Source organism: Pelmatolapia mariae, linkage group LG22 (assembly GCF_036321145.2).
Source record: "Pelmatolapia mariae isolate MD_Pm_ZW linkage group LG22, Pm_UMD_F_2, whole genome shotgun sequence".
In the NCBI taxonomy this organism is placed as follows: Eukaryota; Metazoa; Chordata; class Actinopteri; order Cichliformes; family Cichlidae; genus Pelmatolapia; species Pelmatolapia mariae.
Genome location: NC_086245.2, coordinates 10,791,416 through 10,817,320, shown reverse-complemented (window position 1 = coordinate 10,817,320; position 25,905 = coordinate 10,791,416). Strand labels below are relative to the sequence as shown.

General features: G+C 40.5%; 1 protein-coding gene across 11 annotated transcripts in view; it reads left to right on the top strand.

Annotated features, from left to right (window-relative positions):
* Window positions 1-25,905, top strand: part of LOC135932838 (MAP7 domain-containing protein 1-like) — a 52,712-nt gene that overhangs the window by 10,073 nt on the left and 16,734 nt on the right. For 7 of the 11 annotated variants that reach the window (XM_065470533.1, XM_065470530.1, XM_065470529.1 and 4 more), the window contains exons 2-7: window positions 11,550-11,768; window positions 17,024-17,092; window positions 17,309-17,329; window positions 19,928-20,091; window positions 22,077-22,185; window positions 22,973-23,077. In XM_065470533.1, coding sequence (XP_065326605.1) covers window positions 11,550-11,768; window positions 17,024-17,092; window positions 17,309-17,329; window positions 19,928-20,091; window positions 22,077-22,185; window positions 22,973-23,077 — 687 coding nt within the window. The remainder of the gene's footprint in view (window positions 1-11,549; window positions 11,769-17,023; window positions 17,093-17,308; window positions 17,330-19,927; window positions 20,092-22,076; window positions 22,186-22,972; window positions 23,078-25,905) is intronic. The other 4 variants (XM_065470537.1, XM_065470535.1, XM_065470531.1 and 1 more) reach the window with 3 other exon arrangements.

Here is a 25,905-nt window from a genome sequence, read left to right as displayed (position 1 = left end):
TTTTATTAACCATTATTTTATTAAAACCAGTTTTAATAAAATAAATCTTTAAAGATGACCTGTTATGCTTCCATATTTTTTTCTGGACTGCACCAGAGTCACTTTGCACAAGCCTTGATCCAGCCCCTCAGTTCATCATTTGACTAAAAACCTCCTGCTTTAAACCAATTTTCTTTTCATTGGCTGCACCTCACAAACAGAAGGTTTAAATAGCATGTGGGTGGGGCTACTCTGCTCCCAGCTAGGGTACAAGCCTGAGATGACCATATTAGGATATCCGCTCTCTTTTATATCATAAAGAGCGAGAGGCTGAAGGCTGAGGTTTTGGCTCACAGGGATTACTTGTACACGCACCAACCTCGTCATTTGAAACTTTATCAGTGATTAATACTGAGCATCCATCAGTTTAACAGTATATATGTATATATGACAGGAAATATGGAAACCTGTACTGTACTTTTTTTGCTTCTTGTCTTATTCCTGTCAAGACTTTTTGAACATGGACACTGTCGTAACACTGCTACCGTCCCATGCTGCTCCTGCAGTCATTATTATTGCCTAATCTATATTTTTTACTGTCATTATTATTAGATCTTTGCCTTTTCATTAGCCCAACAGCAGCCGTCACACTGCTGTTTGACCTTTCATGTCTTGAGTTTCTACATCATCACATGAAAAATAAAAGAAGCATAGTTCAGCCACTTCAGTACTCCATTGCCAAGTCTCAGTTTGACTAAGACAGAGTCTCTTTATTCATTTTCCTTCTGATTCTCTCCCCTGCTGTGTGGCTTTAAACGCTAAAGAAAAACATCTTGTGGTTGTTTAGATCATGAGCATTGCTCATCTTTGCGATGCCGTGGAAGTGATGTAATCATGAGGTCATTGCTGAGGAAGTGAAACTCCCTGACTAGAGCCTCAGGCATATCCTCTGACCGTCTCAAAGAAAAACAAAAGCTTCTCTCAGCGTTAAAGGATTCAAATGTTCCTCTCCCACTTTATCCTTTTTCACTGTCTAACCTTTGACCTTCTTTTTACTTTGAACCTTGTGATGGTGAATAGAAATACAGGGGAAAACTGAGTAATGGATGATTCATGTATGATTTATTCTTGGCTCTGTTTGAGGCTTTGTGACTGGGTAACCGACTTGTTGTGGTTAAAAGCATCTGGAGATCGTGCTGGTTTGCAGAGGACTGACATCCTGTTGCCTGCTCTCTTTAGCTCTCACACCAAAACATGTAATGGCTCTGTGGTTCTTAGTTTATACTTTTATTAGACACTTTTGGGTTTTTTTTTCATGCACTGACTGGCAGGTAGGGTTCCAGACACTTACACTTGCTGTTAAAGCATCTTGTGTCCCAATCAGTTGCATTTTTTGGTTCTTTTGAGCTACCCAGCAAACATTTCTGTGCTGTCTGGCGTCAGAGATCTAAGTTCACTGTCTGCTGGAAGCACTCAATCAATGCTTCCTGAATTTTTACCAAGAGAAGACTTGTGTTAAAACAGTCTGTGCTTTTATTGAATAGTGGAAAATGAAACAAAACATCTGCGATTTAGAGATGAGCGAGAATGCCAAGACAAAAAAAGCATAAACTAAGAGGCACTTGAACTCTAGTGTTGAAGCATCATTTATATTGATATAAATAAAAAAGATCCAGTAATGGTCACAGAGTGGTGGTTGTGTTTCAGTCTGCTTTTGTTTCTGTTGTGTTATTTCTTTCATGTGTTCAGTGTACAAAAACAGATAAAGTAAAAACAGACACAATCATTTAAATTCTTTCTTGAAAAAATGTGGACAACTTGTCTTGTGTGTAAGAGGTGCTCTGTCTGTCTGCATGTTCTGTTTTACCATCATACTGGGACAAGTTTTGCTAAGCTAACCTAATTTTCTAGGTAGTAGATGTCAGGGGTCAGGGGAAAAAATCGCTACGTGATAGGATTGTGGTGTGATATTGTGTCGATACAGAGACACCAAATGCCGGTATTTTGTTAAATAAATTAAAATACTCTAGTAGTACTACGATCCTTAGGGGTTATCTCATGCACCACCATCCAGAGATAATGTCTCCGAACACTGGACACACAGAAACGTGAACAGATCTGTGATTTTTGGCAGTTTGGCACAGATAACTGCTGTATTATCAGAAACAGATTGCATGTAATTGCTAACTGGCCCCCATTCAGCTGCCGACTGACTCCGTCCCCGTCAACATTTGGCAGGTTTTAGTGACAAATGCATTTTGCAGCAAAGAAATAACTGAAGTGAGATACATTTCTTCTATCTTACTGGATAAAAAAGATATTGACAAGTTTGGCAGTTTAACCTTGAGGACATAATTTGCAGTTGAGAAAAGGTGATAAATCAGAATATACATCACGGCAATACTCTTGCAAAAATCTTAAAAATTGCAATAATATCACGATGTGGGGTATCTGGTGATATTGCATAGATTCTGCATAACTAGTATGAAAACACGTTTGACTTTTTGTAAATATGTTTGTGAAAAAAGCAAAATAATGGATTTCAGTTTGGGTGAATTACTGTTTTAATAGGTTAAAGAAGGTTAAACCATTCAAAGAATAGTGTCACCTTTACCAAACCCCAAAACACGAGAGCTCCTTGTGTTTGTAATTGCAGTCTGTAATTGAAGCCTAGCTTTAAGTTAGAGGTTTCTCCTCTTTGATCAGGAGAGGGGGGAAGCGGTATTTATCCGCGTGTGACAGTGATTCATAGCTCTGCATTTTGTTGTCGCTTGTTGCTGCAACTTTGAACTGATTACAAACACAGCTGTTGGTCCTCTGACCTCTCACGGCGGCGACGGGATAACCTGACGGGTTCAAAGGTTCGTGCAGTATTTGTTTGTGAGAGCCAGTGGTACTGCTGACTTTTTTTGTATCACGCATGTTTGATTTTAGGTTCAGTGACCTTTCACCTCACTTGGTCTTGTTGTTGGTTGTCGTGAGATGAATCTAGGGAAGTGAATTTTTTAGTTTAGTGCAGTCGTTGAGAAGAAGCTCTCCTAACGCTCAGAGCGGTGATATGTTTGGTCCCAGGAATGTGTTTCCTCTGCTTTCCCCGGGGGCACAGACCCTTGTTTTTCAAGAGTGTTTCCGTTTTTTCCATCCACAAAGGAAGAAGAGGTGGAGGCATCCGTCAAGGACTCGTGTTCTCTGTATTTGGGTGAAATATTGCAAATTCCTAGAGTCAGTCTGTCTCGTCATGGAGGTAAACGCAGTGCGATATTATCATTTTTTCTTTGAATACACAGGGAATATTTAATCGCATCCCTTGTGGGCTTTGCGGATAATTTTATCCAGGTCCCTGCGAGCCTTCGGCACACGCAGGCCATGGAGACACATGCAGAAGACGCACATCTGCTGTTTGGATACATGCAACAGAAATGTGAATGCCAGAGATTCCTGAGATCGGGCTGACCCAGATCTGACATGTCCCACTCATCACTAAGACACAAACACACATGCATATGTGTGTGTTCACATACTAGCTCTTTAGTTCACGTAACTAACAACAGAGTTGACCTGCTTCACACAACGCAGGGCTTTAACTTTTAAAAGAAATTTCAAATGCTTTATGTACAGTAAATAATTCTGCTATTATATAATAAAGGTTTTGCCAGAATATACACATGCATCAATGAATAATGAAAATAGAACCTTAATTATTACAGAATACACTATATTTATACCACATCACATCATATGCTCTAGAATGAATTTTGGCTGTGCAAACTATTTTAATGTCTACCACATGTGTGGGTTTAGGTCATTAACTAACCTTATCGTTGGTCTTTGGCTGACTTGAGGCATCTGTATTTGCGCTGCAGTCGTTCTAAGCACAAAATTGGAAGCATTCGCTGTGTGAATGGTATTTACAAGTCAGAAACTGGTTATTACCAGGACTTTATTACCAACGGTTCAGAATGTGCAGCTGAACAGCAGCACCTAAAGCAAACAGGTTCATCCAACGTCACTGGTTTTGTCCTCCAAGTGTGTCCTCCCGATGCCAAATCTGCATCTGTCTGCAGTGCTTTGTTTTTGCTTGCCCAGTTTGGCAGCAGCCTCAGGTAAATAATTAGGTGCTGGTCAGATTTTCAGCCAAATGCATCGTTTTGTTTCCCTGCTGGAGGCAGGCAGTCCTGCAGTGTGAGCTAATGGCTTTCACCCAAAGCCTTTTGGACATTTTTCCTTTAGCTTAAGGTGGACAGCCTGGGCTCTCCAGTGTGGGGATATTGAACACAGAATATGTTACGCATCTTAAGCCCCTTTGGTTAATCTCAATTACCCAATATAAGTCTTAAAATGCACACAGAGACCATCTTTCTTGATTTGGCCATTTTATTGTTTGTCTTTGTTATGAAAAAAAGGTAAAATCTCCAAAGTTTATTATAGCAAGTGTCCAAAATAAAATAAACATGGTTACCAAAATTCCCAGTACTCTGTAGCCAATTGGCACTGGGGGTCATTGGCGTATTTCATTGGGGTATCCTTATTCTCCCCCCTGTAGACACTTCTCTGCTGGTATAAGCAGATGTCTACGGCGGACATTGCCAGAGATGCTGGCCCCCGCAGTATTACTGGTAAATTTCAGCTGAAATTAAATTTGGCTCCCTGTTTGTCAGGTTACCAGCACTGATTTCCGTCTTCCTTGTTTTATTCTATTTATTCAATTTGGATTTTACCAGCCAGCATGTCCCCCACACAAACAGTTTCCTGTTGTGTCTCTGCAGTAAATCTGACATGCCAGTCTGTGGTCACTGTGAGAGAAGCCAGCCCCTTTTATGGGCGACACTCTCAATATGGTGCTCTTTGCTATTTATAAACCCAGAGTCTGTCACAGTGGCACAGAAACCTGAGACGGCGGCGGAGGAACGACGAGCCGAGGGGGTAGCGGCGGGTGAACATCATGTTGAATTTGTGTTTCTGTGTTAAATGGAGCTGGTCACATGATCGATGATCACGTGGTTTTTACCAGCCAGCATGCGATGAGGTGCACTTGTTTACTTGGCACTGAATGTGCTGTAGATGTAGCCTGTATGGGTTTTTAATAATGTTGCAGTGATGTCTGATAATAAGCGTATCCTCATGTTTTGATTTTAATAATCACCAGGAATTAGAGCAAGCTGTGTCACCAGTTACCATTTTGTTAAGCTTTGGTGGTTTGACAGTAATCAACAGTTAGTAATCAAAGCATTATTAGAGCCAGTGGCTTCTCTGTGATCCCTCAGAGAGAACGTTAGAAGCAACAGAAGGTCTGCAACTTTTTCTTTGGCACTGTGCACGGCAGCTGTTTCTTCAGGTGAGAGAGGCGGAAAGAGCACGGCTCGTGTGCCAGGAGAGCAAGATATCAATCCACAGCAATTTGATGCTATCCATGGACACCTCCCAGCTCTCTGCTCTCTAAAAAATAAATGCTAAAGTGACATGAAAAGTGGGTAAATCTAACCTCAGTATGATGAACTGAAACCAATGATCCCCGCTGAGTGACAAGGATGTAATGGTTTATAATGTAATGCGTAAAGCCAAGGAAGTTTTATTTCTGAATTTCACCTGCAATCACTATTAAATGGAGCAAATGTTTAAAAACCTTAAAAATCCTACAAATTAGAAACATAAGTGTCCATATGCATGGATTTCGTCTTTCTCTTATTTACATTTGAAGGATAATCATCCTGCACCAGGCGTGTTTCCTGGAATTTTTCAGTGAGGTGGCACATGGCAGGTCCAAACAAGTTGAAATTTCAATGAGGTATAAGAAGAAGAAGTAATTTTCATGAGCACAGACCCCCATAAACTAGCATTAGAGCACATAGCTGTCCCACTGAAACATATGATTTAATTCTAGGTCACTAAAATCAGTGACCTAGAAGCTTCTATGGTCAGTTTTTAGCCTTCTTTTCTCTTTTTTCATGTATGCCAAATGATCTTTTAGTGGTTACTGTTTGCGGTGTATCCATAGATGTTCGGGCAGCTATTGCAGTAAAATGTAATAATGAAGAAAACAATAAAATGTTATGATTTTTAGGCAACTTCTGAAACATTTCGAAGCATTTTCATTCTCAAACCTTTAAGCACACGTATGGAGGTTTGTTGATGATGAGCATGAGGGATGAAGAGATCATTACAAAGCATAAAGAAATATGATTTCCACCAATCTGCTACCGTTGCTAACTACCTGACATTTACTGTATCTTTCCTTCACCCCGGTGAGGGCAGACAGCTCCATTTTATTAACCGTTTATCCAATTAAGGGTCATGGGAGGAGCTGGAGCCTGTCCCAGCTGTCACACGGTGGACACATCAGCTTGCATTTGATAAATGGTGATTCTGCAGAGCACAAAGCCTTTTCAGACACTTTGTTGAAGCTCAAATCATTTAATAATGACAAGTGAGTCATCTCTACTCTCTTTTGTCCACTGATTAAAGTCTTGTACAGATTTAGCTGGTGGCAGCTACAAAAAGCTTAACACTAATAAACATTGTCTAGTTTTCCAGGATTTATTACAAAAGGGGCATAAAACAGTTCTAGAGTTAATTCTTCCCTGAGATTATAGATGGTAGTCCCATCAGAAAGCAAAATCCAGCTTCTCTCCTTTCACTGCTGTCAGAGATATATAGAAACAGCCACACCCATGCTGCACTTAAAGTAATGAGTACTCTCAGTCAGATCTGCAGCAGAAGCCAGAGTCCTCTGCCATAGCTGCTCTTTGTTTTGTCATTTTTGCTGTACAGCTTCTCGCCGTGGCACTTTGTGATAATCTGCAGATGCAGTAAAATTTATTTAATACTAGATTTACCCCCCGAAAAAACTGGAAAATACATCATCTGAGTTTTCCTGGAACTGTGCGTAAGAGCCCTATAAGAAAGAAAAACTGGCATTTGATCACAGATTAGAAAAATTGACATGTAAGTGAAGCACTCAGCTGTTTTTAGTGCTGTCCTGCTTGGCTGGATTTAGTTTAGATCCTTTATAGACTTTTTAGGTGACAAGACAATGAAAAGGATTCATGGTTGGGGTAATCCCTTGGTAACCCCGCACCAGTAGCAGCTTAAAGATTTTGCTTGTTCATTACAAATACCTTAAATAAAGATATCAGACTAATCTACTATGTGTTCTGTGCTAATTGAGTAATGTGTCCAAGTAACACACATTTAGTCAGCCCAAGTTTGCAAGTGGCCCCTGCAGACGCCTCCATGTTTCATGCGTCATATCTTTGTGTCTCTGTGCTGTTTTTCACATCCTCAGTCCTCTTCTGGATAAGAATTGGTGCTCTCTTTTGCCTTTTTCTTTGAGTCAGCGCTTCTTCTTCTTCAGTCAGGAGGTGTTCATTGATTTTTATGGATTTATTGATAAAAAGCGATTTTGAATTAGCAGTTTTTCACAACCTGCCTGCACGTTCAACTCACTTCTGCAGTTATAGGTCCATAGAGCATTGCTCCTCTGCTTCATAGCAGAGATGGTGACTTCCTGTTGGCACACATGAATGAGCCTAAATAAAAGAATCATTCAGCTTCCCTAAACTTTACAAGTTACTGGGACAGATGGAATAAATTCTGATCATAAAAATAAGCTTATAACAGAAAGTAAACCATTCTCCTTTTTACAATCCTCTCCAATAACCATGTGAGGTCACACTGATACAGCAGTAGCTTACAAAGATAACATCAAACTGTATTAAATAAGAGTTAAGACTAGCAGTGGAAACAATAGATTTACCAGGAATGTGTTTACTTGGAGTCATAGAGTGAAGAAGCAGTAGGGTTGTTTTACCTGAGACCTTTAAGTGTCTTAGGCCTCAGTCACACAGACCGGTTGTCAGTGTACTGAGTGTTTGAGTGGTTGTTGGAGGTAAAAGTCTTCTTGTGATTGCTTTGGTGACTAAGAGAGGTCTGTAGTTTGCGTAGAAAATGCTGACTTCTGCAAAAACTTGGCATTTGCTTCCCTAAGTTGTGGCAAAACTTGAAAATCTGTGATGCAAAGCAGAAGAAGAGAACATTCACCTCAAGAGTAAAAGTTGTTTCTTACTGGGCTTGACGGATATTCCAGTTGTAATATTTGCAGAAGCATCTACTGAAATGAGTCCCCAGCTGTCTGCAGAAACTGTGAATGACCCTAGACTTACAGTGCAGTTAATGCATACAGTTATATATGCAGTTTCTCCGGTGACTTTATGGTGACTATCTTTTGAAGCTCCTAGCACCTGCAGTGTAGTGTTTTTCCCATCAACATTTTAAATTCCAGGAATCCTGGTTTCTTTTTTAGCTATATAAGGCTGTTAAACTCTTTCAGTTCAAGGCAGCCACACTTATAATCTCCTCGTGGAAGGAGGAGCACTGCAATCCTCTTTTTGCCAAATCCTAATCCTTTTTTTCAACATCGAGTAGTAGCATTGCCGCCCTGTTTCAACATGATCCTGCATCCTTTTTCTTACAGTTGCTTCCTTATCTAAACACACAGGGGGCTTAATTCACATCCCATTATTCCCCCATTAGTATTCTGTGCTGTACTGTGCATTAAGGCCTTTGTTGAATACTGTGGGGATAGCTGGAGATGAGCCCAGTGTTAATCTGTGATTTATGTGGTTCGGTGAGCGTTTGGACCGGCCTGATGAGAGCGTCATGCTCCATCTGCCCATTGTTGGCTGACTTGAGTGGAGAGCTGCCCTCAAGCCTCCAGCCTCTCATCTTCCTGCTTCACTCTGTCTCAGCTCCTGTCTCATTATTCCTCTTCTCCTCAAGTCCTCCTCCATTGTGACAAAAACAGCCCACTGCACTGTTTCCCATTGTCCTCCAGCTCTCCTTTCTCTATAAATCTTTCTTCTCAACCTCCACATGTCCTTGTAGAAGAGCACAAAATGTACCTTCTTCCTGCACCGCCATGCGTCACTGCCGCTCTGTGCACGGTGACAGCCAGACAGGGAAGGAGGGACAAGCAGCTACTGAGCAGATCACAGTGACAGCATCAGCAAGCCGCCCAGTGTGGACAGTCAGAGCAGGGATTTAAACAGGATGAAGGGTCAGAGAGGTTATGATCTTCATGACCTGACTGAGAATATTAGTCATTTTTAGAAACAACATAAAACACTGTTTGGTTGGGTTGTAACTAGAAATATTTCTGTTTGTTTTGTTTTAATGATTGATTTTACAGAGGAGTCTATCCAGAGAGGGAGGAACGGGGAGTACAGCAGAGCCTGTAAAGCCTGTGAAAACAGCTGTATAATCACTGAGGCGTCTGACTTTGCAGACATTTAACAGGCTACACTACAAAGTGTGACGTGGAGTTTGAGAGATGTTGGTGTTGAGCAGTCTGTGAGGATCTTGTGCTGCTTCTACATGGGACTGATGAAAAAACAACAAAACAAAAATACCTCTCTCATTCCAACACAGAGTCATCCGAAGGATACTTTAAATCTTTTTCATGTTATCTGCGTTCCCAACGAGGTGAAACTTTACATTGTCAGGTATGGATCTTGCAATTAAGATTGAAACCCAAAGATTTAGTGCTCTGCTATAAGAAGTCACTTGGTGACGGTGGGGAGGAAAAACTCCGTTCTTACAGGAAGAGACCAGCAGAACCAGGCGCAGGGAGGGGAAACCATCAGCTCTGACTGGTGAAGAGACAAAAGAAAAGCCTCGAGAGATGACGAACATCAAACAGGATAAAACTACAGAGGGAGAGGAAAGAGCAGTTAATGACAGTGATGGCTCACAAATGCATCAGAGCTCAATCTGGGACAAAGATAAAAAGATTTTTTATATTTCAAAATTCTCTAAAATATGTTTTTTTTTTTTCATTTTTCTTAATTTGACATAACAAATTAAAAAAAAGAAAGAATAACTACTAATTCTGTTACTAGCAGCAGAAATAGCAAATGGGCTGGTTATTATATACCACTTTTCTGCTCTGCTCGATATACAACATATACAACATGCCTCATTTACACATTCATACAAACAGTTTTTTCTATGTCTAAGTGCTTTCTGTCTAACAGTCACACTCTGATGAATGCATCAGGAGCAACTCAGGTTTCAGTGTCTTGTAGACTGATATAGCCAGGGATCAAACCCAACACCTGAACCTTCCGATTAGTAGAAGGACAAGGATGTGTTTCCACCTGGTTTCCTCTAACATTTGTGGGTGTAGTCTGTATCAAAGGGCCATCAGGACTCTGCTTATGGTGGACCCACAGATGATATTCATTAACTCATCAAAAACAAGAACAAATAAATCATTGGTGCATTTTTTTGAAAGCACACAGGAAGACGCGTGCGTTCATTTTGGCCTCACTGCTGTGGAGATGTTATCAACTGTTTTTTCAGCTGGGGTTAAGGCAGAGCTGTAGAGCATGTGAACCCGGAGCCCAGAACTGGCCTGCCAAAGGGTCCGAAAGTGTGAAAATTACATTTTCAGCATTTATTTCTTAATCAACCACACTGAGACGTCCTGAAAGTGAGATGTGCCACTGTAACTGCACATATTTTTCTTCTTTGCCTTCTTCTTTTGACTGGACTGGATGTGGTCCACAATGTAAAATGAGTTTGACAAGAGACTATAAGTCGGGAAATCTAAATGTATGTCATGAAATAGAAATAACAAAATATAAATTTCCCAGAGCCTAATTCAGCGACCGTTTTGTGGACGCAGTCCAAATGCAAATAACGTTTAATTTCAGTGAAACAAAACCCAGAGCAGCTGTGGTTCGGGGGTAGAGCGGATCATCTGAAGGTCGGTGGTCTGCATGGTGAAGTATCCTTGCATGAGATACCACTACATAAATCCAAGGACTTTTACTGCTTACTGTTGTGAAAAGCAGGGGAAAAAATGCACCTAAATTATCGTACAAACTCTTTGAACAGTAATAACATGTTTCTGTGTAAGCCCTGAAAGTGTATAGTTAGAAGAATTAGAGTCTCAGATGAAGTCAAGAAATTTGCTGAGCCCCAAACTGGAGTGAGATCATCATTTTCTGTGGCTCCGTGGGGATATTCAGCCTGATTTAGTATTAATTACTCCCGTGATTATAACTGTGCAAACATTTTCTTTATTTTAGGGAAGCAAGTTGAAACAGACTTACACAACCATCTCTAATGTTTTCCTCTCTGTCTTAGCCTCCAAGCCTCATTATTAATGTGTGTGGTGGTGTCTTTAAAAGGTTTAATCTCCACGCTGTGGCTCACCTGCTGCTCCTGTGTTTATTAGTGTTGACAGGAGACTTTTTACCTCTTTTGCACTGAAGCCATCAGGGACTAAATGTAGGATTTTTTCTAATGAAGCTGAAGTGTTGCGTTAATGAAGCTGCCGAGGGCTTCACGGGTTCTCAGGAGGTAGATGGAAAGCTTTTACTGGAAGTCTCACCTCGGAGATTGCACAGTAATGATGACTGACATGACAGCAGGATATCACGTATTTGACAAAAAGCAGCAGTGACAGCATGAGGAGATTCGTGTGCAGAGGTTTTTGGGATAATTACACGCTAATAAGCCTCACAACTTTATATTTATCAAATGTTGTTTTTCTCCTTTGTGTGTTGCAGCTCTGCCCCTGCAGACCCACTCCCAGTCCATCCAGAATGGGGACAAATCTTTGGGGAAAGACCTCCTGACTCCAGAGGACTCAGCCGTCTCAGACCTTTCTCCCAGAACAGACTCCAGCTCCAAAACAGAGACCCCCGTTAAGACAGATGCCTCCTCCAAGACAGACGCTCGGCCATCCACGCCCGGCTCAAGCAGCAGCAGCCCTCAGCCCAAGAAAGGTAGACTGAGCTGTCTGGAGCCTTGTTTGTGGCAGCGAGGACAGAGAGTCCGTCTCAGTTTAGCAACTGAGGGGATTTTATGTCTCTACACTGAAGATGTAAATGGAAAGGAGGTCAAAGAGAGACGGGAATGATGTGCAGCAAAGTGGCGGTTTTGTGGACTGTGTGCAGAAAAATTTATTTTATACAAGACGACCCTCTAGTGTTACAGGCCCTGGTTTTAGTCTCTGTGATTTTAGTGGTTTTGGAGTATTTGAGTTCTTCTTAAGATTTTTGTAGGGATTTGATTATACCTAGATTGAGGTTTTGTTTCTTCTTTTGATTTCATTTTCATCCTGGTAAGCTATTACTCGTGCTATTTGACTATTTGAGCTGCAGTCTTTAGGAAGTATTTAGGAAGTTTTGCCCCTTTTTATTTTAATCTCTTCATTATTATAACAGGGAGTCTGATTTCTTGTGTTACTGTTGTTGTTGTTTTTAAGTTTTACTTACTTTTGGGTTTTCTGCTGATGAGTTTGTTTTGTGACCCTGTGTTTTGGGTCATGTTTTCTTTTTTATTTTAGTATCTCAAGTTTAGTTTATTGTTCCTGTCTAGTTTGCATAGTTTTGAAAACCTGTTATGATGGTTTATTGTTCTAGTGTTTGTGTTCTTGGTCTTTATTTAGCCAAAGACAAAGACACTATCTTCTTTAGACAAAGAAGATAGTGACAAGAGATTATAGCGACTTATGAGCCTGCTGTGAGCGGGTCCAGTGGTTTCCAGTGAGTGCTTTTTAGCCTAAAACCAATGATGTACAGATGATGTCTTTAAGTTACTTCAGAGTGGTATGAGCCCTCACAACTAACAAATATAGAAGAGCAGGCTGTAATTCTCCCTTCACAGTACATGGATAACACTTAGACTGTGAATTATCTTTAAAAAGAAGAGAAGAAGTGGTAAAAGCATATCTGTGGGGGTGATGGGATCACCACTGCTGACTACCCACTTCCTTCAAAGGAGTCAACTGAGGTGAAACACCAAAACCACAGAAACAATTGTTTTTGGTGTGTAAACAGCTAAACAATAGTTCTAGACAGAGTCCAACAAACAAGGTAACAAAAGCCTTTCTGTATTTGTTCCAAAGTTGGATCAGAATGAAAGGTTTTTTTCTTGATTAACTGTGACTTCATAAATGATGAGAGGTGGTTAACGTAAATTTAAGGAAAAATTGTCACTGAAAATGGGGAGGCTACAGAGTTCGTCCTTCAGCTTCCTTAAAGTCAGAGTCTCCTGAGCTCCTGCCTCTGTGGGAGTATCGTTGCTTGTTTGTTTTAGACATAAAGGGGAATTCCAGTGATTTTACACATCAAAGGCGGTTTTCGGGTCTGCTGAGAGCGCTGCTGTTCATGTGAAAAAAAGTTGTTTAAAGCGTTTTGTGTCTCCAGAGGGAGCTGCATGAAGTCTGCCTCTGAAGCTGGTGTTGTACAGGCACAAAGAAGTGGGACCTCTGTAGTCTGCTGCATTAGCTGCTTGTGGCATAAATCAAAGGTTGCCAGGTCTGTAAAGCTGTTCTCACACGTGCACTTTGGCTCTTAATTTTTCAAGAACTTACCTGAAAGATGGTGAGAACAGAAATGTCCAGTGGACTGAGATCGCACATTATCTGGTCTTTAATCTGCTCTAACCAGATCCCTCACTCACAGTTAATCTATATGTCGGAATATTACAAAGTAAGAAGTGTTGACTTCTGTTTTCTGCAAAACCACGCAGTGTCAGAAATACCGCAACCACCATTGAAGCAGACAGCTTCCTGCTAATTTAATTTGTGCAAAATATATTTACCTTTTCAAGAAATTGCGTGCATGTACACACAATTGTTTGCTAACGGGCAATCAAAAATAGCCCGGTACTTAGAGGCGATATCAAAAGAGCAGCAGAGGACATTTCAGAGTGTCTGTGTGTTCATGTAGAGTCAGTCTTGTAGGACTTGGATGCAAATAAATTCTTTCATTTTAAATATATGAGAAATATATTATTGGAGATGCATGAATATCTACAATTTAGACTTTAAATAAAAGTCTCATGCAGTCTGTCCATGCAGTGGACCTGCCAACCCTGCCTGACACATCCGACCCTGTTCATGTTGCATGGTGAGTAATGTACGACGAGATAATGTGTCTCGCTTTGCAGCCCACTGAGAGTCAGATGGTTTTGCGCCTTCTGTTATTCACATAAAGATCGTTGCTGGAGTATTTTTAGCCCATCCCACAAACGTTGAACAGCTAATGCGAGAACTATTGTGCTTCTTTACAAAGTACAACCAGGATCTGGAATTAACGCTCTTTTCTCCAGCCCTTTCCATGTTTCCTTCTGTCTCGGTATAAAAAATAAGCTGTACCACTCCAGCTGCATATAAACAGTCACAGTAATAGTATCCTCTGTTTCTGATTGCTGGTGATGTCAGGAGAATCCACAGTCTGTGGGAGAAACTCAGCTCACAGGCTTTCAGGACACAGAATCAAGCAAATAGGACATTATGACCATTTAGTGCAGTTTATACTCGCTATGAAGCCTCTGCAGATCCACCTTTACCCCTCAAAGCACACTTGCACATGCTCCTTACATAGTTTCATGTTGAATGTTATTGATTTGTGGAAAAACAGGCTGAATTTGGGGTGCTTATTATTACAGTCGAACCCCGATTTCAGGCAGTGCCATTTAAGTGCGAGGTCAGAACTGCTTTAATATAGTGTTAAAATGACAAATAAAAATTAGTTAGAGCTTCAGCATTAGCAGAACTGAACCTTTTTCTTCGCCTGCTGTGAGGCTTTTGTTAGTTGTTAAAACAGGAGTCAGCATTTTCTCTCTGCGTCGGCTGTGGGGTCCATTTGTTTTCTGATCGAGGCTCTGCATGTTGATCATTCACTGCAGAGAGCGCGACTTTTAAGCTGGACAATTCATGCTATCCGTTTTTCTCATGCGTGGACATTCACATGCTTTCTCTTCTAATGGAAGTTTCAATCTGTTAGTGAGCCATTCCCACAGGACAGCTGGTCGTGGATGAAAGCCGAGTTGTTATTTGTTGTGGGGATGTAGAGTACAGTATGGGGTGGAGGTGGAGGCATGTGGTGGTGGTGGCGATGCATTAAGTGACGTCTCGGCGATACGAGACCTGCAGGCTCACTCTGGAGATTCGCTCTTCTCTGTTCTTATTAGGCCTGCATACAGCCATGTAGGATACTCTCTGCAAGGTGGTGGTGGGGGGGTTGCCATGGAGATGGGCTGAAGTGGTGCTAGGTCCTCTGTGATTGGTTTAGAAGACGTAGCATACATATTGCATAGCACAGAGAAGAACCACAAAAGGAGACGGGATCGGCGAGCACCCCAGGAGTCCCGTTTTTTCAGCAGCTCTTCAGTCACGGCTTCTCGGAGTCAGAGAGAGCTACGCAAATCCTCGCGTTACACCAAAGTGTATCAAGATTCAGGCTAATTACTGCTTCAGATGAGCGTGCCTGAACAGCAAATCACACACAGGAGTTTAAATGTTGACCTTGAAACTGAATCAGGGTTCAGATGTGAATTATCTCCTTTTTAGATGTTAAATATTTCCGCATTGTTCAGAATTCATTCATTCATTCAAAAATCATTATACAGCACAAGATTGAGAGAAACTGCTCTTAAATCTGGTGTTACTGCAGGGGATAGTCATGGATCACTTGGCATATTGCAGCAGGTTGAAGATGCTGTATCTGGGGCAGTTATTGTTTTTGGGCTCTGTACAGAAACCTTATCTCATCTATTTCACTGACCCTCAGTAGATCTGTGTTCGTGATATTCTGGGCATATTCTTTTATAGAGATGCTATAAAAAGAGGAACTGTGGCAGTCAAAGCATCCTGAGCTTAAATCTGTTCTGAAACAGCAAACTTGGAGGAAAATGTGTAACTTTCAGGGAAAAATGAGATTTTTAAAACCTAATTTCTGTCAGATTTGACTGGTTCAGCAGTTCAACGGGAGTGATTATGTCTGAGTGATCACTGAAATTAAAGTTAAATGAGACAATGCTTCAAAAAAGCTTCCTAAATGCTTTTTAAGATGGGTGATGAATGGTGAGACTTGTTTTGGTTTGACTTTCTATTTTTCTGGTTAGAATGCTTTCTAGAATAAATTATATTCCAGATTTTCATAGTCAGATTTTCATAGATTTTCATAGTGGAGAAGTATGACACAACAACAATCAAGCTCTTTCCTTTTTTGACAGTAAGGCCTGAATGATGCTTCAGCTTTAAATCTATATTTTAACTAAGGGCATAACTGGAAACTCCTTTTAACCCTGTAGCACTGTAACCTTCCACTTAACCTGACGTGCACCTCCTGAGAAATGTAACCACATGTCAGGTCTGCACGACTTTAATAGCATGGAAGGTTGCGGTGTAAGGTTGTTCACCGTAGGTTGTTCTCTGCTCACCACACCAGAGGATTGTTGATTCCCTCTCAGTATCAGCTCCTATCATTTGAAACTGGGCCACTGCTTGATTAATTGATCAATTGATTGGTTGATTTTTCTACATGTCTTGGGTGTACTGCGTGAACAGGAGTAGCCTGAGCACAAAATCCAGAGTGACTCCAGTGCTGAACATCGAGTGGAGGAAGCGTGACATCCAAACTATTTCTTTATGTTATAAATCTGTAACATAGTAAGAGGAAGCACATCAAAATAAATAAATACATGTTTCTTTTGGTGTTGTTTTAAAAATAATTTATATCACAGTCATCATTACGACTCTCAGGATGGCTTTTTAGAAAACAGGTTTCATATAAACGCAAATAAAGTCCATGAGTTGCAAGAATTTTGCCATTTAGTTCGGGTCTGCTTGGGGTTAATAACTCATGACTTTCTTCACACAGTAGGCCAAATGATATTTTCTGGGATTCAGATTTTAGCCATTTCATAGCTGAGACTCCGTAGCAGTAATCAGTTCTTTCACTATAGCTCTGCCTCTGAAGCTGATGTATATAGTACTGTAGTATTATACACACAAAATCATAGTAATACTACAATTTTTAGTATGTAGGAAACCAGAAATGTTTTCCTGCTCTCTTAAGTCTAGAGTCTACTTCTCACATACCAGAAAAAGATCAATAACTCTGCAATCTTTTAGCTTATTTTTTTTTATAAGTTTAGTGAAGATGAGATGAAATGAATAGTAAATACAACTTGATGTGAAAATGTGCATGTGTTTGTGAAGTAATTCTTTTTCTTTTGTCCCTTACAGACTCGGTGAGCTCGGAGCAAAGACAGAAGCTTGCGAAGGAGCGGAGGGAGGAAAGAGCCAGATACATCGGTAAGAAATGAGAAAGCGGATATAAAACACGATGGACTCAGCTGTCAGCTCCAGAAACCACTGCTATTGGATGCATGAAGCAGGGATTTCTTGTAACCAACTTAATGTGTACACATCTTTTATCTTTTGTATCCCTCTTTGTGAATCTGTCACTCTGCTCTGAAGTGACTGACGGTTATTGACGTCTCTTATTGTTTCTTCCTGCATGGCGCTCAGAACAGCAAACTCAGCTGCAAGGTAAGGGGCTTCACTAAAAGCTTTCGCAGCAGTCATGCCATGTGGGAATAATCAGCATCATTATGTGGATCCTTTTTCCTTTCTGCCGTGCCCGTTCTTCTCCCCTCCATCACCGATCGCTTGGGTTATCTGTCGTCACTCGGTGGAAACTTTTGAACCCCGTGATCGGTCTGCAGCCTCGTTTTTGGTTTAAATGTATCTGCTCCTATCATGTTTGAATCTATTTTGGCTTTTGTGTTTTGCATTCCCACCCAGCGTGCATGTTCCACACCTATAATTTGGGTTTTACTTTGTGGCTGCAGAATGAAACTTCTCCTTATAAAAACACAGAGGCCGGTCCAAACACACGAGAAGCGGAGGACGTCTCTGAAGTGCAGGCGGCCAATCGGAGCAGAACTTAGTGGGCGTTTCCCAGCAGAGACATCCCATAGAGCCCAAGGCAGTTGGCGTAAAAAATGAGCAGTCATTACCATGAACTGAGACCAGGCCTCGCAGACAGATTAGATTTAATTACTGCTTCCATTAGTATCAGTTATGTGGTCATGCTGCAGCAGTTAAACGTCGCTGCCTTTTTATAGAGAATATCCCAGGTTCAGATGCTCGGAGATAAGTTTCCTTTTCAGCCGTCTGCCTCTACGCGTAATTATGAGGCAGTGTTAAGCCTTTTTTCAGTGTAGAGCCTGCAGTTTGTTGCAGACAGTATGCAGGTGATGCCTTATATATGACAGGTTGTTATGTAACTGCAACTGTGCTCTAGATATTTTGTGCAGAGATGAGCATGTGAAAGCAAGTTCTCAAGCGTTAACCTGACATATTTTTCAGTCTTGTTATGGATAATTAGATTTTTTCAGGAATAGGATTTAAGGAGGAGTGAAGACGTCTTTCTCGCTGTTGATGAAGTGCAGACGTGTGCGTGTCGTTGGCTCATTAGCGAAGATGAGCCGCAGAAAACCGAACTAAATATAAAACACGTATTTGTGTCAGACCATTGCTGCATCCTTGCATAGCTTAGTGCAGTTTTCCTGTTGCTGGTTAACTCATGAAAAAAAAAGCCGTTCCTTCAGCTGGATCCAGCCTGTAACCCTCCCACATCTTCACCCATACTTACCCGTCCATTATTCTTTTTTCATTCTTTTCATATAAAGTATGATATGGAAGCTGATTGAAGACGAGTAAGTGCTGCGTAAGATGAAGGCTCTTAAATTAAGAAACGACTGATTGCAGTCTGATCGTTACCCAGAGAAATGAGCCACAGCAGTGTGTGTGCACAGAAAAACTGGCATATGCTGGAGGGTGCTGTAAAAGACAGCAGGGATCTTCAGCTTATTTACTGTTATCAGGATTAAAGTGTAATGAACACAGTGTCTTCCGTCTGTTTTACCCGTTTTGTTTGGGTGCTGCTGTTAGAGGCCTTTAAAGATCTTTAGCTGATTATATACTATTACAAATAAAGAACTGACTTTCAATAACACTCATAAAATACATTTTCTTTTCCAAAATAACATTTGAAATAATATATTAATGATAAACTGGCGTCTAATGCTTATGCTTTAGCCAGGCATGAGGCACAGCTCCAGGGATTTTGGTCCAGACTGAAATATTATGACAACAGATGGATGGATTGCCATGATATTATCTCCCAGAGAATACCTTTTATGATTGTGGTGATTCCCCTCTTCTCCCTCTTGCACCAAACACAGACAAATCTTTCAGGTTACTGGTAAAACATCTCCACAGAGTTTGTATACAGGAATCTGTGGCTCCCGAAGGATGAGCTATTCCTCAGGATGAACTTTAATAACTTTATCAAACTTTTTATCTGGCACCCTCACAGCTTCAGACGCCTGCAGAATTAATCAGTCTTAGCTCTATTTCATGTTAAGCACTAAGCAGCAAAAATTTGCATTCTAACCCACCAAATAACAAACATACGGTAATCAATGGTAAAATGCATTATCCATAAATGTGCTGAAAGTGTTATAATTACTGTAAACCCACAAAGCACCTTTTTAAAGTGGACTTCTTATGCTTTTCCTTATTTTCTGTCATATAAAGTTATACTGATGGAGTGTTGGATGCTCATATTAATCATGGCTGAAGATTCAAATAATGAGGTCAGCATATGTAGAAGGAGCCCAAAGCTCAAGCTTAAGACAGTTTTTCTAGTCTTGGCTGTGTTTGATGTCAGTGAGAGCACTTTTTCTTTAGCCCCACCCACATACTGTCCAAAACGTCAGCTTATGAGGGGCAGCCAATCAGAAGAAAGCTGGCTTAAAACTCGAAGAGCTAGCGCAGTTTGTTTCAGACAGATTATGAACAGAGGGTTTGTACCAAGACTCAAAAAATGATACATTTTGACTATTTTTAAACTGTAATTAATGCAGAACTACTTGAGTCCAAGAGTAAAAAAGATTAAGCTATAAAAGGTCATAATAGTTCCCCTTTAAGGTGCCAAATAAGGAAAAGGGAGTCATTTGTTTATATAGCAGTAATTCACAGCATTGCAGAAGCAGCTAACACGTGAAACCTAAATAAACTGTTTCAAACTGATATTGTTTTTTGTAAATAATTCTCTTTCTTTCTGTGGTGACCCTGCAGCTGCAAAGAAGGCTCAGTGGCTGCAGAAGGAGGAGAAGGCCCGGCGTCTGAGGGAGAATCAGCTGGAGGAGCGCAGGAGGAAGCTGGAGGAGCAGCGGCTGAAGGCGGAGAAACGTCGAGCGCTGCTGGAGGAGAAACAGAGACAGAAGCTAGAAAAGAACAAGGTGAAAAAGTCAAGCTTCCCATTTATCTGTTTGGTTCTTAAAGTTGACATCTGAATCGTCCAAAAATACACTCTGTAACAAACACTGCATATTTGAACCCTTTCACGTTATTTTTTAGGTTGATTTTGATGATTATCACTCAGCTGTTGGAAGAAGCAACCAATACTCAAAAAGAATATTTATGTCCAGTCACAGAATAAGTTTCTGCTCTGCTTAAATTGAGCGCTAAGTAGGGTAAGGGAGCATTTATGTAACTAAAATGCTCTGCTGTACACAGTTTTTAGTATTCAGTGATTTCCCCTGGGACTTCAGATTGATAAATTTTACTATCTGACTGTGGAAAAACTGCTTTGTTGGATAACAGCACCATACAGCAGTAACTAGTCGTGTTGCCATCACAGAGAGGATGCCAAGCATTCAGCAAACAAGCTGCACATAAGTGTTGGGTGGACAAATTAATTGCTGACATCATAAAATATTCCCATTATGTAACTAATGAGCTTCAGGGCCTTTTTACACTCGATCCAGTTAGATTTGGCTTCACATTGCAATTATGCAAGCGCACTAAGGAACCCTACGTGACTTCTAAGCCTCCTGTCTTCCTTGCATACGTTGGCTGCATCTCATTATACTTTTGTGACCTCATTTACCATGCATTTGTATGCTGTCATTGTGAGTAGATTAAAATAAATGAAGAGATTCACTTTTTACAGGTTTACACACTGCTGCTGTGATTTAGCCTCTTTCATTCTACCTGAAAATCCCTGTTAGGGGATCCTATTACACTCATTTAAAGCTCCAATATTACTTCTAGAGTGGCTTTGTGTGACTCAAAATTCAAAATGATCCTTATTTACTTTACACTGGCCCTAGTTGTAGCTCCTAATTACATCCACTGTCTAAAACTAGCAGTTTAAGTTATATTTCCCCTACCTTTAAGCCAGGTTTATTTTGATTGGCTGCTGCTGCCAAATGGAAGGTTTTAACAGCAGGTGGGTGGGGCTGCTGGACTCACACTCAGAGTGCAAGAGATCATCATATTAAAGATATCTACTCTAACTGACGTCACATCGGGCCAAGAGTAGAAAGAAACAGTGATTACCTCGTAGTTTTAACCTTTGGGCATGTTTTAAATGACTGTGCAGCATTAGTATAGTATAAAAACAAGTGACCAATAGCCACGTGACATTAACTTGTCCACTCTTTTGGACATGTGACAATCATGGTGACAATATAGGAGGATCAAGTGAATAAGACCCCAGCCTCACAGACATACAGACCAGTCAGTAACCCCATGGTAACCACCTGCTGCTAGTGGAAAATTGTTGGCAAAAAAACATTGTGATTAGCTTGGTTGTTAGCATTTTGCTGCAATCATAGCTTGAATTGAACTCATGGACTTGCTGTTCTGAAACTGAAAAGTGTGATACAAACTGGAAATGGAGACCGTTTGCCTTCAAAGTAAAGGTTTAAAACATGTTGGCCACAGGGCTGAGGCACAGCTTTTACTTTGAAGGAGAACCTTATCCACTTCCAGTTTCCTTTGCACTTTTCTCAAGTTGTACTTATGCTGGGCTTGTAATTACCTATTAATTCTTACCAGCAGCTGTCAGACTCTAACATAGTTTAACATCCTTTTGGTTATCAAACACATCAGCTTGTTTGTTCACTGTGCATTTTATACATGTCTCTGTACAATATTTCTACACATGTCTGTAAATTGTTACCTGTATATACAAACTTCAGTTGCTTATGTATATAGGACCACCTTGTGTCTTCCTTTTATATTTTATATTCCCCTTGCTATAAGAGCTGTGTAAAACCCAAATTTCTCATCCGTGGGATAATAAAGGTCTATTCTATTCTATTCTATTCTATTCTATTCTATTCTATTCTAATAATTAAGCTGTTAAGCTGTCATTTCCGGTGCATATTTATTATAAAGATGTCATAGTTTAACACTGACTGTGGGTTTCTTCATGTAGGAGAGATACGAGGCAGCTATCAAGAGATCGACCAAGAAGACTTGGGCCGAGATCCGCCAGCAGAGGTGGTCCTGGGCAGGCGGACTAAACCAGACCTCCCGCAGAGAGAGTGAGTTTCAGATGAACCTAAACTATAATTATAATGATAATAACAATAGTAATACAAGCACATATGTATGATTTTCTCTCTGTTAACTCAAGTCTTTGTGCTGCACAGACTTGTGACTCACTGCTTCAGCTGATGCAACTCAAGGAAATAGCTCATGAAGGGTTTGCTGTCACAAGGGTGGGGTACCAGAGGCAGATGACCTACTCAGTAATTTATGATTATACCACTCATAATTCCTCACTGTTGTTTGGGCAAAAATCAGTCCTGAGCGTCACAGTTGTTCATTTAAACTCGGAAAGATGAGCTTGAAGGTAGCCGACACGCTCACGTTTCATTAGATCAGAAGTGTGAAGTGTGTTTTTTCAGGGAGCTGTGAACTTATTTCCCCTTTTTCAAACTTCTGTTAATGCTGTGTGATTGGGTGGTGCTGAGGTCAACACAGTTACCTCTCCTCCAAAGTGTGAAAGGCCCTGATTGTGTGTGGAAACGTGAGTGATATTTTAGTTTTGGTAGCAGGAAGAAAGCTCGAGGTATTTACTCTGAAATGTGACTTCTAACTACACCCCCCCTCCCACACTTTCCCCCAAATTTCCTCCCCATTTCCCTCCAAATCTGACTCCAGATTAGATGATAGTGAGTCTAATCTCAGAAAACGGTGAGTCCCTGTTCACAGCTGCATGATCCAACCAAAGCAGCCCTGTCTCTTGTCAGCCCTCAGCTGGGGCCGCCGCCTGCACCCCGGCCGCCTTGTGAACAGTTGTTGTCTGTTGCGTTCTCTCCGGTGCAGGCAGATGCTCGGCCTCCACGGTCAACTTGCCGAGACAGGTGGACCCTGTCATTAACAACAGGCTGTCCAAGTCCTCTGCCACGCTCTGGAACTCCCCCAACAGAAGTAAGGACGACCTGACGTCAGTGTCCACCAGGCTTCCTCTTCCCTCTCCCTTTCCCTTCCAGTTCATCCCCCTCCTTTTCCACCTTCCCCTTCTCCTCTTACCCTAATCTGGTTTTGTTTTATTATAACTGTCGTCTCTGGTGGCCTGCCTGCCTGCCTGTGCTTGGTGACTGGTCATTTACCACCTACTCCCTCCTCTTAATCACGCTCTCGGTCTCGTGTGCATCGTGGTTTTTTTTACTTTTTTCTTTAATTTCAGTTGGTGGCTTGTCATTGATTTGAGTCTCCTCTGCATTTTTGATCAGCCTCCCTTTCACCTCGACATCACTGAGCCATATTTTGTGGTATATTTTGGTGTTTCATAGGCTTATAAGTTCACATCTTGTCACCTCCTTTTTGGTTGTCCCCTCCACTGTAGTGTTGGTGGTTGGCTGTGGTGGTGGTGGTGGTGGTGATGGTATAGGTGGAAGGTATAGTGTGATTGTTGCAAGTGAATTAAGTTTAGCAACTAAATGCAAATATATATTTTTATGTCGTCTTAAACTATACAATATTGGATTGTTTCCTTTGGTTTTACATGTTTATCGATATAATGGCTCAGACACACTAGAGTAAAAAAGGACAGAAACTTCATCGCGACTAAGAAACATCAGTAGTGGTCCAGGGAATCTGCAAGTAGTTTTGATCTCAAGGGTTTAACAGTAATAAACACAGACAGATTGCCAAAACATTGCAATCAATCTGTGCTGATGAGTGCTAATTAGCTGGGATACATCTCTTTGCAATAGGGGGCGTTACTCAACTGGTTGTATTCTGATTATATGAGTGTAAACAAGCAAGGTTGCTGTGTACCCATGTCATTTAAATCGCCATCCAGCAGCAACAACTATTTGTAGAGGAACTTCTGTTTCAAGCCTGTAAGGTTATGGCTGGACTCTCACCATAAGTAGATACTGTGAATTTCTGTGTATGTTGACAGCAACAGCTTTACAGCTAATGGCAACAGATTTGTTCATAATCACTGAATTGTTACAAACAGATTGCACATAATTGCTAGCTTGACTCTATTCAATCACAAGCTGGTAGGAGACTAATATCAGACTGACGCTGTCTTATTGATGTTTTATTGCACCAAGAGCCACTTTGATGATGGCATCTGACTGCAAGACTGAAGCAAATGTTTCAAAGACAACAAGCTCACACGGTTACTAGTTTTGGTCATGCCACAGTCTCCAGCCATTATTTTCCCTGCACAATCTGATATCCCTGTGTTGGTGTTATTCTTTTATCATCATAATAATGTTGATCCAGGATCAACATTGCCATGACCAATGATGGTGTCTGAGCATTTAGTTTAGCATTAGCCAAAAATTGTGAATGACCAAAATGAACTAAAACCAAGCTGAACGTTTGTTTTAGAAGAGTTTTATATAAACAAATGCATTTTTTTCCCTTTTCCCCACATTGAAAAGCTATGACATCACCAATGTGATTAATCTGTTACAATTTTGATCCTGGACAGATATTATTATAACGATGCAGCCACAACACCAGCATGCAGATATCAGACACAGTTTTTTTCCTAGTGTGACTGTAGTATAAGACATTTTCTCAGTTTCTTTTAGGTTTATGTAAAGATACTTTTCAGGTATATATTACATCAATCTTCTTGTTCAAACAGTGCTTAAAATTAAGCAACAAGCCCTGCAGTTAAAATAAGAAACTCATCATGAAACTGTGCTAGCTAGCTCTGTAAGGTTCAACAAGAAGTTGAAAGTTTTTTTCTCCAAGATCGTGTTTATGCTTAGAAGTGGATTTTCTAATTTCCTGAGTTGTTGGTATAACTTAAATGCGTTAGCACGATTATTTCTACACCGTGTGTGTCCACTGTGCACATAAGTCAAGCTAAACAGCAACATCAGCATGCTAACAGGCTCCCAATGCTAACGTGCAGACTTTTAGCAGATATAAAATTCCCTTAGTTTACTGTGTTAGCATGCTGGCATGTTTTTAAAAGTTTTGCTTCAGAGGGAAAATGATAAAATGGAGTACTTGGAAGCATAGCCATCAACCTGAGTTAGTATGACAGTTTCAATGTAGCTCATCAGTGACATGAAAAAACTACTCGAGTATTTCTGTCATTGCCATTAATTACATTGTGGGTGTCACACACAACTTGACAGATCTAGGTTTGCTATATATATATTTATATAAAGCTCTTGCATGTTGTCTCAGATTTATGTCCGATATATGTGTACTCAGCTGAGATTTCAAAGACCTTTTACTATTAACAAGCCACATTCACGCCGCCGCCAACCCCTCCAGCATCAAAATGCAAACGTTTTTCACTCTTTAAAAGCAAAAAATAGTCATAGACACAAATTAGTAAATTGAAAGTTGTGACCGTTTCACAAATTGCCACAAGAATTTGATGAAAATGCACAACAGATTTGGATTTTTCCTTTTTTGCTTTTATCCATTTGTTAAATTTGAAACATTGCTGTAGGTAATATTTTTTCATTCCATTAAAATAATATTTCAAATATCTGAAACTTTTGTTTGAGGTTGTAGAAAACTATAAGATGATTTTAGCATGCCATGTAACAAATATGTAAAAATATTTCACTAAAAATTCTTCTAAAAACTGGATTTTCAGGCCAATTGTAATTGTCTTTCGATTATTTAAGGAGTTAGTTAATAATAACAAGAAATGTTATTTTACAAGAACTGAATAATTTCAAGTAAATGCTGACTATTAGAAATTTAATCATAATAATAAATAGAAGTAGTTGCTTTAAGATATTTTTTAGCTTGTAACAAACTGAGCA